The 17,100-nt window shown below is 37.4% G+C and overlaps 2 protein-coding genes and 1 non-coding gene across 3 annotated transcripts; all 3 read right to left on the bottom strand.

The window, feature by feature from the left end:
* Positions 1–3,431: 3,431 nt before the first annotated feature.
* trnap-agg (transfer RNA proline (anticodon AGG)) lies at positions 3,432–3,503 on the bottom strand. Its single transcript has one exon. It is a non-coding gene; the product is annotated as a tRNA-Pro (tRNA).
* A 1,570-nt stretch (positions 3,504–5,073) lies between these two features.
* On the bottom strand, positions 5,074–6,821 carry LOC113130797 (guanylin-like). Its single transcript, XM_026307659.1, has 3 exons — positions 6,707–6,821; positions 6,072–6,258; positions 5,074–5,254 (listed from the first exon to the last, which is right to left on the bottom strand). Exons 1-3 carry the CDS (start codon positions 6,776–6,778, stop codon positions 5,184–5,186), a joined length of 330 nt encoding a protein of 109 aa, XP_026163444.1. The 5' UTR covers positions 6,779–6,821; the 3' UTR covers positions 5,074–5,183.
* Positions 6,822–9,342: 2,521 nt separating this feature from the next.
* Positions 9,343–10,806, bottom strand: LOC113130682 (guanylin-like). Its single transcript, XM_026307490.2, has 3 exons — positions 10,623–10,806; positions 10,115–10,307; positions 9,343–9,982 (listed from the first exon to the last, which is right to left on the bottom strand). The coding sequence occupies exons 1-3, from the start codon at positions 10,695–10,697 to the stop codon at positions 9,924–9,926; spliced, it is 327 nt and encodes a 108-aa protein (XP_026163275.1). The 5' UTR covers positions 10,698–10,806; the 3' UTR covers positions 9,343–9,923.
* Positions 10,807–17,100: the final 6,294 nt, after the last annotated feature.

Raw genomic sequence — 17,100 nt, 5'->3', positions numbered from 1 at the left:
CAAAGCTACAATGAAGTTACAGAATTAAGTTTTTTTATCATAACTCAGCACTGATCTGTTATATGAACTGATAAAAGACAGCAATTCCAGAGAGACCTGCAGGGCTAGAAAGCCAAACATCCAGTGCTCCCTCATTTCTTCTGTTTTCCACAAGTAAATCACATGTCAGTATTTAGATGAAGCAGCTCCAGCTGTGCATCGTTCTCTAGCTTATGTCCCAAAACTGTCGTATTCATCTGATGATCACAGATTTTCTTGCCATGTACAGTTAATATCCAATTAACCTGATTGGTGAACCCTAACCCCTTTTCCCACAGGCTACTATTGTTGATAATGTCCCCAATTAAAACACATTATTTGGGGCCTTTACCTTGTTACATTACAATTAACAGAAGGTCCAGTTACTCTGAGTTATAGCGGTAGCTCCTACTCAAGATGGCAGCATATGAATGGCTGCTTGAAATTCTGCTGTAACAGTGAATTCTTTCATATGTACTAAAGTGATTGTTAGGATCCATATACTCCCAAACAAACCTTGCAGATTAATCAGTACATATGTATTGCTCCCTTCACATGACTAGATCCATCATTGAAAGCCAACATACAATTTTCGGTAAATTTTATATTGGCCGAATATGGCCCCTATGCTCAGCAGCTGAAAAATGCTTTTCTCTCTGGCGTGTTCCCTCCTTACTTCACATATGTCAAGAAGCAGCTCATCAGGTACAAAACCTGCTCTCTGACCGAAGTGAAAGACTATGTTTTTCATGCTGAATCTCAGTACAAAGAGGCTGATAGAAGGAATGCAGTAGCATCTAAAAGCTTGTACGAGCTATATCAACATTAGTACCCACTGAGGCCTGAATCTATAGCGGGAATTAGACCATCATTTCAATCAGTAGAAGTGTAATAATTCCTTGTCCAGACCACATGACAGTTGCAGCTGAATGAAACATCTACATCTGCACAATCTGACCTGACTGATGTTTTTATACCAAATGCAAACTTGCAAACTCGATGATAAGATCATTAACATTTACACAAACAGCCAGTGTGCTTTCTCTACTTGTCATGTTTTTGCCAGGCTAACAGAGGAATGGTGACATCAACAAGAAAACCTATTATTAACAAGCAACTTATAACACCTGCCCAAAGATTATAAAAAGTTTCTTTAAATTTATATTTTTCTGTTTTATTTTTTTTTCAAACACTTAAGTCATGACTAAGTTCTGGCACCAAAGTTGCACGTATTAATTCATTCATCCATTTTCTATACCCGTTTATTCCTTAACCAGGGTCCGAGGGATCTGCTGGAGCCGATCCCAGCTCTCTTTGGGTGAAAGGCAGGGGTACACCCTGGACAGGTCACCAGTCCATCACAGGGCCACATAGAGACACACAAAGACAAACAACCACACACACTCACACTCACTCCTATGGGCAATTTAGAGTCACCAATCAAGTTGTACATATTTAAATCTTAATATGTACAATGTACAAAATTTAATATTTGTAATCCCCACTTGGAGTAGATTCAAATTAAACTAGGTGAAAAATAAAACATTTATTTTATCCATTAGAAAATGTATAGAAATAGTCTATAATGGACACGACAGGCATGGATTTTAGAAAAGCAAGCTAAAAAGACCATACCAAAAGCCTTGCTAGCGAGCACATAGAGAAGATCATCAAACAACAGTATACAGTCGTTTATGTAATTATTGGGAGTGAAAAAACAGACACACCCACTCCAGATATGCTACAGTTGCAAGAAAAAGTATGTGAACCCTTTGGGATTACTTGGATTTCTGCATAAATTGATCATAAAATGTGTTCTGATCTTCATCTAAGTCACAACAATAGAAAAATACAGTCTGCTTAAACTAATACTGCACAAACATTATATGTTTTCATGTTTCATTAGCCTAGGGTTCACATATTTCCACACTGCACTGTGAATGTTTACATGTTGTGTTTGATAAAAACATGAAAACCTATAATGTTTGTGCAGTATTAGTTCAAGCAGGCTGTATTTTTCTATTGTTGTGACTTAGATGAAGATCAAAACACATTTTATGATCAGTTTATGCAATGTCTGGACATGCACATTAGGCTGAAGCAGGAATTCCTTATCAGATGTGTTTGCCAATAAAAACAAACACTTTTCTTCCAGTGAAGGAGTTTAACCTTTCCAGGAAATCTCAGCACATGATTTTTCACTAACTCTATAAAAGGACAACTCTTGTGCCTCAGTTATATAAATTCATTATTCTAGTGGCAGCAAACAATTCAGCACTTGTTTCCTCTTTTGAGGTAAAAAAATAAAATGACAAAAAAGGAATGAAGAGATTGCGATAGACTGGTGACCTGTTCAGGGTGTACCCCTGCCTTTTACCCAAAGAGAGCTAGGATAGGCTCAAGCAGGACCCTGTGACCCTAATTAGGAATAAGTGAGTATAGATAATGGATGAGAGACAAGAAGAATATATATATATATATGTATATATATATATATGAGTATATAAGATAAGATAGAAGAGTATATTCATGTGATGCCAAAATGTGAAGTTTGCAGTATGTAGTAAAATAGTTTAGTGAACTGTGCCCTCTGGTGGAAATTGATAGGAATGATCACACTGGACAGTGAAAAGAGCAAAAAAAGAGCGAGACACTAATTGACTGGCTCCTATAATAATGTAGCTATACCAAAACTTCTCAGCAAATAATCTAAGCATTAAATGTTGCAAAATTCTTGCACTTTTCATTTAGTTGCTCTCTCTGAGGAACTCTGAACAGTTTATATAAAGTGTGTATACCTTGACCAAACTGTTTTCTAGCTCATTAGTGTTACCTAGTTCATTGGTTCAGAAACACAAGGAATAGCACTAGACCAGTGAAATCAGAAAACTGCCTGAAGAAACTGTTCAGCTGCTGAGATGCAGAGAATGTAAACGGATGGTATCTACATGGGTATTTCCCACGATGAAGCATGCAGGAAGACATGAAAGTGTGAGGGTGCCTTGCTGGTGACACTGATTACAATCACACAACTTCAACCCATCTGGTTTGGGATAAGCTGGACCGCAGAGTGAAGGAAAGCAGCCAGCAGCAACATGTGGGAACGCCCCAGACTGTTAGAAAGGGATTCTGGGTGACTAACTCACGAAGATGGGTGAAAATGCCAAGAGTGTTGTTGTTCTGAAAACAAAAGGTGGTTGCTTAGTATAATCAGACATGAATTGCCTTGTTTACATTTTTTTGGTTACTAAAAGTCTAATTTGACATTTTCAGTACTAATCCACAATGTAAAACATAAGAGAAAGAAAGAAATAAGTGAGAAGTTCAGAAATATTTGCCCGCTATTAAACTTAAAGAGAATCTTTTTGTTTTGGAGAAAATGTAATAAATAAAAATAAAATAAAAAGAAGTCTGGGCTCGTCCGGGATTTGAACGCGGAACCTTTCGCACCCTAAGCGAGAATCATACCCCTAGACCAACGAGCCACACTTCAAACTAACAGGTCCCTGTGGAAGTTGAGCTGTAACTGTTATTTACCATAATATATAATTTAATTCCCAATATCACCAACCATGAGCCTTTGAGTTGCCAACTAAGTCAAATTAAATGGGAAAAGCGGATTCAACAGTAGGAAATAGACGAACTGCAAATACCTCATTGAATAACATTACATGTCTTAAAACAAATACTATGACTTATTATTGAGGACAATACTGCATCTGCAGCACTCTGCTACATCTGCATCACCTTACCTGACGTTAGGGTCACTCACATGATGGTTGTTGTCAACGCTTGTTTTCCCTATAAAGACAAATACACAGCTGAAGGTCACCATACTAACATCATGTTTCTCTTTAAATTTTACATTTTACATGTCAAAATTCCCGTATTTCAATCCTGTGATTTGTAAGGGCCAAACTTTGTAATATGAGTAATCACATCGAGGCTGTCCAGTTGCAAGATTTTTTTATGAAACGCATCTTACTCACTTAATCGAAACGTCAGTGAAACTTCAACGTATTTGTAAGCTCAACCTGGCAACCTGCGCAGGTATCAACAGCGCAGGTAGAAGACGTGGGAAGTTGATTGGGAGGAGAAGATTCAGGTGGTGTTCCAGCGAAGGAAAAAAAAAAACAAACATTAGCTACAGTAATAGATTTTTATTTTTATATTTATTTTATATTTATTATTTGTTAATTTATCGGCGGGAAATAACGTACTCGAACTTTGAAATAGGATCGTTACGTCACTCGTTAACCGCCAGAGGGCGACATACGTTCGCAAAATGACGTCAAGGGAGGAGTCAGAGGATCCAAACATGGCGATGGGGGCTCACTCTGTCTCACTCCCTGAGACTTCAATCTATTATCTATACTCATCCATCCAGTATCTATAGCCGCTTATTCCTAATTAGGGTCTCGTGGATCTGCTGGAGCCTGTCCCAGCTCACACACTGCACGGGTCGCCAGTCCATCACAGGGCCACATACAAACACACTCACACTCACTCCTATGGGCAATTTAGAATCACCAATCAACCTGGCATCATATAAACAGCATATCCTAAATATGATCAAAAACAGGATAAGACTTAAAAATGAGTCACTTCTCATGCAGGATGATGTCATCTGGGTCTAATGTCTCTAGGCATATTCTACATTCCTAAACACTCTGAGATAAATTAGCAGCTCTTAGTTGGCTGGGCTTCCAGGTAAAATGATTTCTCTCCATATGGGAGCCATGTGACATTATTATTGCATTCAGTAGCTTTGACACAACATACTCCCCTTTTGTGTGTTGTTATTTTAAACTACAAAAAACGACTTTCAGGATTGCAAAGAATACATATTTTTATTATAAAGAATCACACTCATTTCATTAGAAGTTCAATATTAATCAGACAATAAAGATATATTCAAACAAAACAGCTGTTTGTGAACCTACCTACCAAAACATAAAACAGTGAAAAACGCAGTGGTTTTTATGTAACATTTAAAACCCAGTATGTTGATCACTAAGCTGTTAGAGCTGTTGGGCTTAGTTGCTCAGACAAGATGTGTTTATCCGATGTCTAGGGATGCCTTATACGTAGAAACATGGAAGAACTATCGAGGACGAAGGCCCCAGAGGCTCTCAATGTGTTTGTGTGTCTGGCAGATGGCAGCCTCAGTTCAGACACCCAAAGCAGGAGGGATTGGCACATATTTCACAAGGATCCAAAGGTGTGGTGATATACACTGAAATGAGCAGGAGAAAATTAAACATAAAATATATTTTTGTACCACACAAAGGTTTTTTTTCAGTTGTCTGAAATGCTACTAATACTGGTGAGAGCATCCAAATCTGTCTTAATACAGCAACAAGGATGCTGTCTGTGTCAAATGAGCTTTAAAGGTCCCCAAGGACTATTTGCACAGCTTTTAATAGGCCTATTGTCTGGCATTGTTGTTTCAGAGCCACATTATGGTGCAGCAGTCACAAATCTCATGAGAGAGCATGTGCCTAAGTGATAAAACTGTAGATTAAACAACATCTCTAAGAGCCTGTGTGATTGTTTCCTGCATGAACCTGAGAAGAACGTTTATAATGATCCTACTAACAGGTAGTTTAGTAGCTGAAGGTTTGTGTAGGTTTTGGCCAAGGTGCCATAGATATAAGAAAAAAAGTATCGAGAGGCATTTATTGACAATAACAAACCAGGATATAGGATATTGGCATACTTGTCCTTCAATGTTGATTGTTGAATATTTGTCTTTGATGCTATAATAAATCATAAAACCTGCCCTGTTTCTCTTTTTTACATCTTGCTTCAGTTCTGCAGTTTTGTTGGTTTAGCTCAGTAGCATGATTTCTAATACATTCAATACTTTCTGTAGTGTGCTATTTAGAGATATATTTTCACATTTATATGTAGATCAGAGAACACATTAGAAGCCAACCAGAGAGAAACACATTGTAATCTAATACCATAATATGTCTGTGCCAAAATAAATTTGATGTCCAATCACATTTCCATATTTGCTATTGGTTTATTTCTCCTTGGTGTAGTCTTACCAAGTCTGAAGAAAACAATCCCTGCTCCTCTCTCTTGGCACACTGGACGGAAAACCTGAGGCAGGAGAGGGTGGGTGCACACAGCTACGATACTTGTCTGTGTGAGGTGAGGACTAACTTTGTTGTCTAAATCCATCAGCACCTTCAGCTGTTTCACTGCCTCCAATGGGAAGCTCCTGTCTCCAACCTAAAGGAAAAGGAATGGGAAGAACTTTGACCTGGAGAAAATCTGGCACAAGTTAAATGTTCAGGTGAACATAAGTGCAGGTGAAATAAAGCTGCATTAGTTGTAGCATTGAACTTGAATTGAAAGAGAGGAATGAATGGCCACTTCATTTTGGGGCTTTGCAGGATAAATAATAACAACGATGATAACTAAACTAACTGGTAATAATGGCTAAACCGAGTAACTAGTGTTACTTAAATGCATGTCTGACTCCACAAGAGGAGGAAAGCTTTATCTTTGACAGGTCTAAAAATATCTAAGTTCTCCAAAGCAAAACAAGCCCTTGGTGTCAATTACGACTATTGCTACAATGCATTTAGGGGAAAAAAGGCAGTGACGTGAAAGAAACAGAACAAATTGGATGACAAGATCAATTTCAAAAACACTTCCAAAAACAAGTGATACTCACCTGAACCTGCACACCTAGAGTTCCCCTACACACACATAGCACCAAAACAAGGACAACACTCAGCTGTCTCATTTTCAGAAGATGCAAGCTTCAGTTTAGAGGAGGCTTTCTTCTGTGGACTCAGTATGTCTGCACTGTCACTTCTTATAAGGTATATATATATGAATGTGTGAGTTATTTATTAACAAACAATGAATAGCAGTCAGGTTGAGGAAAGTAACTGTGAGGGAGACACTGACTATTCAAAGATAAACAAAGGCTGGAATACTGTAAGTGCTTGGGTTCCGCTTTTTTAATTTATAACCACTGTCCTGTGGATTTGTTTATAACCTCTAGCCTCCGTCAGCACGATATTTCATTATTGACTTTGGGCTTTATACTAACGCACCTGATGCTTCAGTGTTGCCTAATAAATCTCATCCCTTGTCTCTCTTCCACAGATATATATCACAGAACTGGCTAACAAGGAAGCAAACACACACCTACAGAGCTGATCCATGCAGGTCACCTGTTTGAAAAGCTGTTTGTTTGCAAATGACGTTTTCCAGATGTATATAGCAACTTTTTCACACATTCAGAAAAGCACTCATAAAATAGAGAAAAGTAAGTTTCTCAGAAACCTGAAACACGTCACTCCCTTTACTCCAAAACATAAAAGCAAAAAAGTTTCCAAACTGCACATGTAGGTTGTCTATGGTCTGACGTTATAATATATATTAGGGTGAAATCTGTATGGTCATTATGAACCAGGCTGTTCAGGTGCTTCATCAACAATGATCTGTAGCCTGACTCTATGAAATCAAAAATGTTTTTCAGACGTGACACCAGACACATAAACAACCAACTTGGACAGTTTTGCTCCTGCTGAGTTAAACTTTAGATTCCTTACTGCAGCAATGGACAGTGTAAAAGTAATAAACCAAAGTAACATTTACTAGTAGACCTGCCAAATATAAATAGGAACCTCTAACTGCATCATTTATTGGACTGTTGGCTGATACACTCCACTACCTAGTTGGCTGATATAAATTATGAGTGTGTGTGTGTGTTTTTCTTAATATTGTGAAAATAAGCAACATAGATTACATAATATACAAAAGAAGCGTATACAGTGTAAATGACTGAAAATCATTATGAAGAAGACCCATGGCCTGAAAGGAATGGCTGTTCTAGGTCTCTCAGAAATACTGAAAAATAGAAAAAAAAAAAAAACTTAACATGAGGGATGTTAAAAAAGAGAATGAGATCAGTACAGGTTCAGCATGACATCATGTAATTGACAGACAAGGGAGCAGCCAATGCCCAATACATCAAGAATACATGTGGCTTGTAATAAACCCCAAGTAAATTTGGAATGCGAGAATTTAATTGTTGCAACCCCTTTTACACGATGGAAGAATTCTGAATAATAACGAACTGAAATACACATGCTCATTACAAAAATGATGAACCTTCAGAAATAAAGACATTAAATACATTGCAGATATTGGAGCTGGTATGCTGTGCCACTTTCTGACAGTATATATTTGTATAATGAGGTGGTTTAGCTGAGTCAGAAAAGTTGCATTACATGAATTATTCACTATTTTGCACATGAACATATTTTTGAGGCCGTAAAGAAGGAAGGAAGGAAGGAAAGGAAGCTGTGTTAACATTTAGCCAATAGCATCTGCAGCAGAGTGTAAATAACTAACAGACAACTAATTAGCAGTGCAAAATTCATGATTTTTGAACTATATACAACAGTACAGTTTATTTTGCAATTTTCTATTTAGTTAATGTCCATACATGATATGACATGCCAGTCATGATATCTTAATTACAGATATTTACTGCCTTACTGCTCAACATTGCAGATCATCTTTTTTAGGTTGTTGTAAATATGATCCCCAAAAAAAGTGCACATATTTGTGACCTGTAACTCATTCAAGTACTCATTCAAGTACTCTGGCCCCTAGTCTGCTGATTGAAATTAGTAAATCAAGTTAGTATGTCAGGTATTTAGAGCAGGACAGACCACACAATAAACAAAATTAAAATCTATTTTGTGTATGGACCTTGCAAGACTATGTACTACATACTGAGAAGAATATACAAAACACACACACACACACACACACACACACACACACACACACACACACACACACACACGCACCCTCACACACACGCACGCACGCACGCACGCACGCACACACACACACACACACACACACACACACACACACTCACTCACATGCACACACAGAACAGCTGTTAATGAAAAACTACCTGACAAGTAGCATTTGGAAAATCAATAAATACTGTCAAAAACTTCTATTGATTTTCAGTAGTGTCCATTACATAACATAGATCTGACTCTTTTAAGTTCATGCATCTGTATCTACTATTCTTGTCCAGCCCTGTGGCCATCCAAGCTCTGATAAACAGCATCTAAGAGACAAACTCATGAAGAAAAACGAACGTATAGTTGCTGAAGAGACACATTCAATAGAGAAGCCCAAAACAGAGTTAAAAGGGTGTTATATACTGACAGGTAGCACAGACATAAATACACATGAATTCTTATGGTGATTTCTATATGTATTTATTTTTTGTTTGTTTTGTGCTTTTTCTGCCCTTGGGGGGGCCAAAACTGAACAGATGCTGCTTTAATTTTTTTAAAACACATGACCATTACATTTAAAGAAAGATTCAGTGCTGTTTATTTTAAAAAAACACCTTTCAACAATTTAGAATAATCTGCAGCTTGTAAGGAATATAGGAGTAATAGTTTTTGCATCTGTTGGAAAGAGCACAATGTACACATGATCTATCAGTGAAGGCTTTTTATTCAAAACAATGTAAATAAAAAAGAAAAATGAAAAAGCATTTCTTTTAAATATGTATACAAAGCTTAGTAAGATAGAAATGTAACAATGAAATTTCCAAAATAAAACATATGACAAAGAACTGTCAAAAGAAAAATGAAGTGGTAAAATGTATTACAGTAACAGTTTATGAAAACATAACTCAGTTTGCTATTTTATTTTTGGGGCCGTATTGTTTAATAGCGACTTGTGTTGTATTGAATTGTATAAAGTGCCCAGTGGGACAGTCAGAATCTCTTCATTCAGGAAAAATGTCTTTAGAAATTGCCTGAAAGATTTCTGAGATGGAGAAAAAAAAAGAATCATGTTTTAAGCAGGGAAAAATGTTTGTGGGTTGCTGGGTTTGTTTAGCAGCCAGTGCAGGCAGCAAAGGCACAGATCTCACAGACATCGATGGGAACCGCAGCTGAAATAAAGACAAAAACCAAAAAGACAGATTAGACACACTGTTGAACCATCTCAACTTTAACATTCATGACCTGACAAGTTCACTTGAAAATCCATCACAGATGGGTTGATTAGTTTATAATGGTCCCACCTAGTCTAGTCAGAGACGCAGCTGCTCCTCTCTTCTTACAGAGAGGCACGAACTCTTGTGGGAGCATGGGGTCGGCACAGAGGGGCACAGTGCTCGCGGCGAGTCGTGGGCTTGGTTGTCCTCTTGCACTGCCGCTCTCTGTCAGCTCCTGAAGCCTCTTCACAGCTTCCAGGGAGAAAAACAATCCATTCTCCTGAAAGAAGAGACATTGGTTGGGATTATAGAACCGCAATTCAACTAAAGGTCCAGTTTGCTCCATTAGTTCAAATAATGTGACAATAGTAAGATATAAGGCAATAGACAATAGTAAGATATAAGGCAACAGACAATACTAAGATATAAGGCAATAGTTTGTAATCCACAAGATGACAGAATACAGGTCTGTATCTGCACCATTTCTGCATGAAATACACCATGTATGAATAAATATAGTCACTCCTCCTTCTAGAAACTGCCAGTGTCATCAAGAAGCTTTCAGTCACACAAAAATTCATAGTGATCCACTTACTTTGACTTGAACAGCGTCAGAAATCAAACCCAGGGCAAGGACTAGGAGAGTGATGGCAGCCAGCGTGGCCTTCATGGTGAGAGTTGACAGCAGGTTGTCTTGCAGTGTTTTTACCTCTTTCTGTGGATGTGCTTAGCAGGTGCTCAGCTCAGTGTCTACTTTCCTTCCGTTCACTAACCTCCTTTTAAACATTTCGGCCCTGCACTGCAGTGGTCACATGACCAGAGCTGCTACAAATAAGAGCAAAGTTTTTCTCACAGGTTAATGAGTAATACTGGGTTTTTTACAGAGTTATAAAGAAGAATACATAAATCTTACTTTGACCTCATCACAAGGCGATTATTTTTTATGGATCAGTGACGCATTTAGCTGCCGTGTCTTGCAGAATTGATCGCCCCTTTGGTGGGTTAAACAGTTACCATGAACTCAACTGATGTGCTGTTACTCACACCTATGCAAATGACTGAACTTTGCTTTATATATATTTATGTTTGTACATTGTGCCCAAAAGACCTTGATCAAATTATATTTAGCAGATGTCCTTTTATACACACACACACACACACACACACACACACACACACACACACACACATATATATATATATATATATATATATATATAATTAAATGCATAATTCTTATCTTATGAAGAAAACATACCCAACTAACCCTAACAAGATAAAACAAACCATTAATTCTACCATATATAATATTATTACTTTGCTTCACTTAAGTCTTGAGCTCATCCAAATCTGAATTAATTTTTGGTAACAGGTATAAGACAAGGGTGTAGTTCCTAAATTGTTTTAAGGCCAACTAGGACAACAGTTGTAAAAGCTTTCAGGAAGTGGGTGTGTGTTGGGTGATAATAGGAGTTTGTTCACTCACTTGCTGCAAACATGAATCTCTATAGATGCATTTCCCTTCAGGCAGAAGAGCTGCCCTGTTAGCAGACATTGACATTCATTGACATTGTCCTGTATTAGAACAGCTATCTGACCACCGCTACACTTCAACAACAGCAGGCTGTGAAATAATCAATTGATTTCGCTTGTCACACCAGCCGTGCACCCAGACACAAAGCAGTGCAAGGGTGTGGCAGACCAGTGACGCAAATGTGGAGTTTTTAATGAGCTCATTAAAACACAATTCTTTATGCACACCATGAAGGATCTATCTTTCTACCTAACAGAGGCCGGGTGGCACAGTTGAAATGGCCAACTCAGATTCTCTCTGGCTATTTAATTAGCAGTGTCTGAAGTTGTGATTCATGAGCTAATTTTAGTCAAAGAATAAAGCACCTATTATAAACATCTGTTTTTAATGATCAGCTGCTCCACTAATAAAACCTAAGCTAGCAATGAATTTACTCTAATTAATATGATTTGCGTTTAAATAAACACCATCCAGTAGTTATTAGCATTTTAAAAGATATTTTGAGATCTAAAAGATGATTTTTCTCTGCTGGGGTGAAACTCTAGCTCATACTGTACAGCTGAGAAAAAAAAAAAAAAAACAGTGGGGTGACGTTGGTTGAGCTCTAACTGAAAAGCTGGGTAGCCTGTGCAAATACTGGATTTAAACCTCTGTTTTGTCCCAGGCACAAATGTTTCCATCCTGGACAGACAGAAAACAGTTTTAACGTTTGTGTTTCTACACTAAAGTTCGTGCTGAGAAGTCTGTATGTTGAGACAAATGGGGTTAATACTAATGAGGCTCACCATCAGTTTATCTGTTTGTGATATATTTTACGTAACTGTGACAAACTTCACTATTTTTCCTTTCACTGTTGTCTATTGTATGTATATCTTTTCTAGAAACAGAAGGAAGTGCCCTACTTCCTATGGGGCAATCATTTACAGATGATTCTTTCTTCCTTACTTGTTTCTTTGACAGCCTATCTCTGTTTTGTGAGACATGTTTTCTTGTTAATAAAACCTAAGCTAGCAAAAATAGGCTAAGGTGATTAAACACCTTTGGTCTAACTCTTGTTTATGGCATCAAATTTTTATGTTGATAATCCTAAATTTTGGTTTTGGTGTTTTATCCAATACTGTTTTCACAGTTTTACAGTTGCTTCCAGTCCTCAAGACAGTAGGTGTCAAATTTTATGGGATGTGTTTATGTTACTGTTGTGCACTGCACTGCTTTTTGACATCATTCATGCTAGTTCATGGTGCTTTTTTATAAAAAAATACTTTTAGATGACAGCACTTGATAACATTTCTTGTAGGTCTTCTCAGTGGATTCTGTTAATTTTTCCTTACAGCTTTTCAGTATAGAGCATTTAAAAAGCAATATGCAAAATTAAAAAGCTCATCCAGCCCATCCCCTCCACAGCTTTCAGATATTAGACTGGGGGAGTCTAGGTTGGGCCATTTCTGTAAGTTTCCAGAAACAAAAAAAAAGCCCAGACCCCTATATAGAGGGTCCCAAAGTAAAAAAAAACAAAAACAAAACAGGTTTCAGCTTCTTATTGATTCAGTATTTATTAAAGTAAGCACAAACTGACATATACAGAGGTGGATTAAATGGGGCCCAAATCTCATTTTCCCTCCTTGCGGCCTGATGCAAGTCTAGCCATGTGGGTGTTATCTGGCTCAAGCGTGTTAGGTGTGTCAGTGGTTGCCTGTCTCTATGAGTCACATTGTGACAACCTGGCAACTTGTCCATTCACGATGATGGGATAAGGCACCTAGTCCCGGTGACCCTGTACAGAATAAGCAGTTATAGAAATGATTAAAAAAAGGCAGTGTTATCATTTAAGGCCTGTATTAGTCATCATTACTTGCACTGTATACATGCCGACAGGTGGGAGTAGTATATGAGGCTGAGATTGTGTTCTTAATCAATAATGTTCACTTCAGATAGGCAAAAGTTGTCCATATCCGGTGTTATGAAATCAGGCTGCCACAATAGCAGGAACATTGCCTGTGTGAGTGGTAGACTTTGACATACAGCAGAGAGGGGAAAAATAGGCTAAGGTGATTAACTTTGTTAAAATATTCCAAACTCATCACTTTGTGTGAGAAGGAGTTGGGCTGAAGATGACAGTGATTTGGCTCATTTCCTTGTATTGATATCCTCTGCTCACCTCAGCTAAATGGTGGACTGGTCTTATTTCTGCTTATGTCTGGGAGATCAAAAATTTAAAGCTAATCGGTTTCATAATTCAGCCGAGGTATCGATATCAAGTGTCACAATATGTCTATGCTCGTCAAAATTTACTGTGGAGCTACTTCTCTACTGAGCCCAGAAATGAACTGTCTCCAAGTCATGAGAGAAGGCAATTATTCAGATATTTATAGTTAAGCTGGAGGGAGGTGGGCTACATCATTAACGAGTGTGTATGGTAAATTAGTATTTACTGCACACACTCTTACCATAGACATCTTACACTACTGCTTTTCTCACTATGTGCACTATGTGTATCTTCTGACCTTTTGAGTACAAGCTTTTCTAAATTCCCTAAACTTGCATGAACTAATTAGAGCTAACTGAGGGCAGCAAAACAAGTAAAACAACTGTTTTTGGCTCCTTTGTGCTCCATTAAGTTGAGTGTGCTGTTCAGTGTTGGGCAGGGGGTATACCGTACAATAGCATGAGTCTTTTCAAAAAGACCTGTGGCTGGAAAGAAACAAAACTGCTAAACCTCCATATCGAGCCGAGGAAAAGTGAACAGCTGTTTTATAATTCTCCGTGTGATATTTCCCCAGGTAATTCAGGGTTTTCTGTCTTGTGTCACACATTCAAACCACGTTATTATCCAGTGAAGAGTGCACATTCGCAAACTGCTATTAAAGTTGAGTGATAGTTGTTGGACTCGTTCAACATTTTGGCAAACACTTTTTGCTGTTACATAATTTCTGTCAGGTAAACATGAAGTTAAGATTTTCAACCAATTTGCAGACGGCTTAGCATAAAGTCTAGAAATGTGGAAGTGCAAAAATGTTTTTCATAATGTTTACAATTTTAAATGATTAAACAAAGCTCAAGCAAAGTTTAAAACTGTTGCTAATCAGAGTTTTCACCAAGTTAGCCATTTCCCCCTAAGGTAAGCTAACCTGCTGCTGACTACATTTTCACTGTATTTATCATACAGATGTGAGAGTGGTGTTAAACGTCCCATCTGACAAGAAAGAAAGATCAAACATATAAAAAAGAAAACAAAAACAAAAAACAACCAAAAAAAAAAAACATATTGTCTGGGGAAACTGACTTTTATGAGATACAGCTAGGAGTTATTATATGATTTTTGAAACTGTGGGCTTGATGTATAAATTCACTGAATGCCAGGCACATAAAACTGACATACATGAAATTAACCAGGTGTCATGGTTTTGGCATAAGTGACCTCTTCTTATCTGCACTTTTCAGTTTGTAAAGCAGACTCTTAACAGCCACAACTGAAGCTGTAAACTAGACAAATCACCCCTGTCAAATGTCACAGCACAGCCAATAAAGACATAATGAACAGTTCGCAAACAACAATTATACCCCAAAATGCCAAAACACTTGTAAAAACAAATGAAACATAGTTTATGTTTTGCTTTAACAAAAGAACTGGACATAAAAATACCAATGGAATATAAACTATTTTTATGATTAGTCTTAAAAGCCCCACTAAGCCTAAATGGGTAGAACATTTTATAATGTTAAAGACACACACACACACACACATACACACACACACACACACACACACACACACACACACACACACACACACACACACACACACTAATCACCTGGAAGCTCTTCTACTATTAACTAACTATTAACTTTATTCCATTTCTACTTGTATTTATTTTTTATTCAATCACTTATGTATATATTGTGTGACTTGTTGAGACAAGCACTTTGAGAACCACTGTATCGTAATTATATTCCTTGTGTGTCCAATGTAAAATAAATCTGATTCTTATGTTTATTGTATTCTGTTCTTGGTCAACTCCATGTGCAACAACATTACAAGGAATATGACTTGCACATAAAGCTTAATGAATATATAGTGTAAACTTTGGGATAAAGGGTTATAAGTTTTTTTATTTATAAAACAAAGAATTTGTTATACAAAAAAATGTAACATTTATTAGTCTATAGACGCTGTTCAAAAAAGAAAAAAAAAACATTCATGGATACTGCTCACAACACACAGCAGTACTGTAAGATCACATTATAAAAAATTGATTGTGTTATAGAGAATCTCATTGCTAATCCTAAGTCTTATGCTTGGAGTGCTTTTGCTTACACCTTTTATTAGACTTGGGTCAGACGTGGCAGCTTTACTACAAAGCTGTAAATTGACACAATGCCCAGTTACTGCAGACGGAAGTTGCGGAGATTTACTGAGAGTGTCAGATTTATGCCTGGCTAGTTCAATCCTCAGCTATAAATTAGCATTGTTTATTCCACCTGCAGGATGAACGTCATTCTGGTTAGTGCTGTATCTGTCACTGTTCCCATCATTTTGTTGTCTCCTGATATCTCTTTACAAACTAGAAACAGTACGGCAGAAAGAGGCTGAGGTCTGCATATTGTACTTTTTTTTTTGAAAGCATCATCATAGATGTTCATTTTAAAGATTTATAATAAATCAGTGTTGCTGATCTGTGACACCCATTAATTCTAAAAGTCAGTGTAATGTAATACTGAATGTGATATAATACTATAACTAAGATTGTTTGCTGCCTTAAAGTTGAAATAAAAATGATTTGGATTGATGACTCCCACAGGGATAAATCCCAAGGGTGACAGGGATCTAAGGTGGCTTAAGGGATGTTTAGCCAAAAGATTCAGATTGCTGAAGTCTATTTCAAGCACAGTAGACAGAATCACATTACTTTTTTCACCAGGCCAGCTGTTGAAAATACTATTAACAAGCTAATAAGGATAATGAGCATGACAAATCTTACAACATCCATTTTATGTGGGTGTTGATGTTATCTGTTATGGGAATATAAATAAAGAGCCGTACCACTACTTGCCTATCACAAAACAATCCAAGCCATGTTTATCTGATCAAGTGACATGAGTAATCTAGCTGCTTTGATTAAGCATCCAGCTCGACTGCAGCTACACGTGCATCATGGTGTGACCGATCCCAGACTGTAGTGTGTTTTTGTTTGTTTATATATTAGTGGAGACTGACCTACATGCCGGAGCAATTTGGATCTGATATAAGATAATATGATAATCAAGTACAGGTTGTGCACTTCTGCGTCCTCAGTCAATTTTTCACAATACAGAAGCCCTTCACACCTTAAACATGCTGTCATTTTACAGTTTTTGTAAAATAAAAAACATAAGCTACTAGTCATAGCCATTCATTCATTTATGTGATTTTTTAAATACTGTATTCAAATGTTTCTCTGATGGGGTGTGAAGTCAGCCGAGCACAGAAACCACTCGCACAACGGAGGAGCAGATGGTCATTCAGTTATCTTCAGGAATTTATTGCTTCTAATTATCAGTG

This window comes from Mastacembelus armatus, chromosome 5 (assembly GCF_900324485.2).
Source record: "Mastacembelus armatus chromosome 5, fMasArm1.2, whole genome shotgun sequence".
Taxonomy (NCBI): domain Eukaryota; kingdom Metazoa; phylum Chordata; class Actinopteri; order Synbranchiformes; family Mastacembelidae; genus Mastacembelus; species Mastacembelus armatus.
This window is presented reverse-complemented; position numbering and strand designations above follow the sequence as displayed.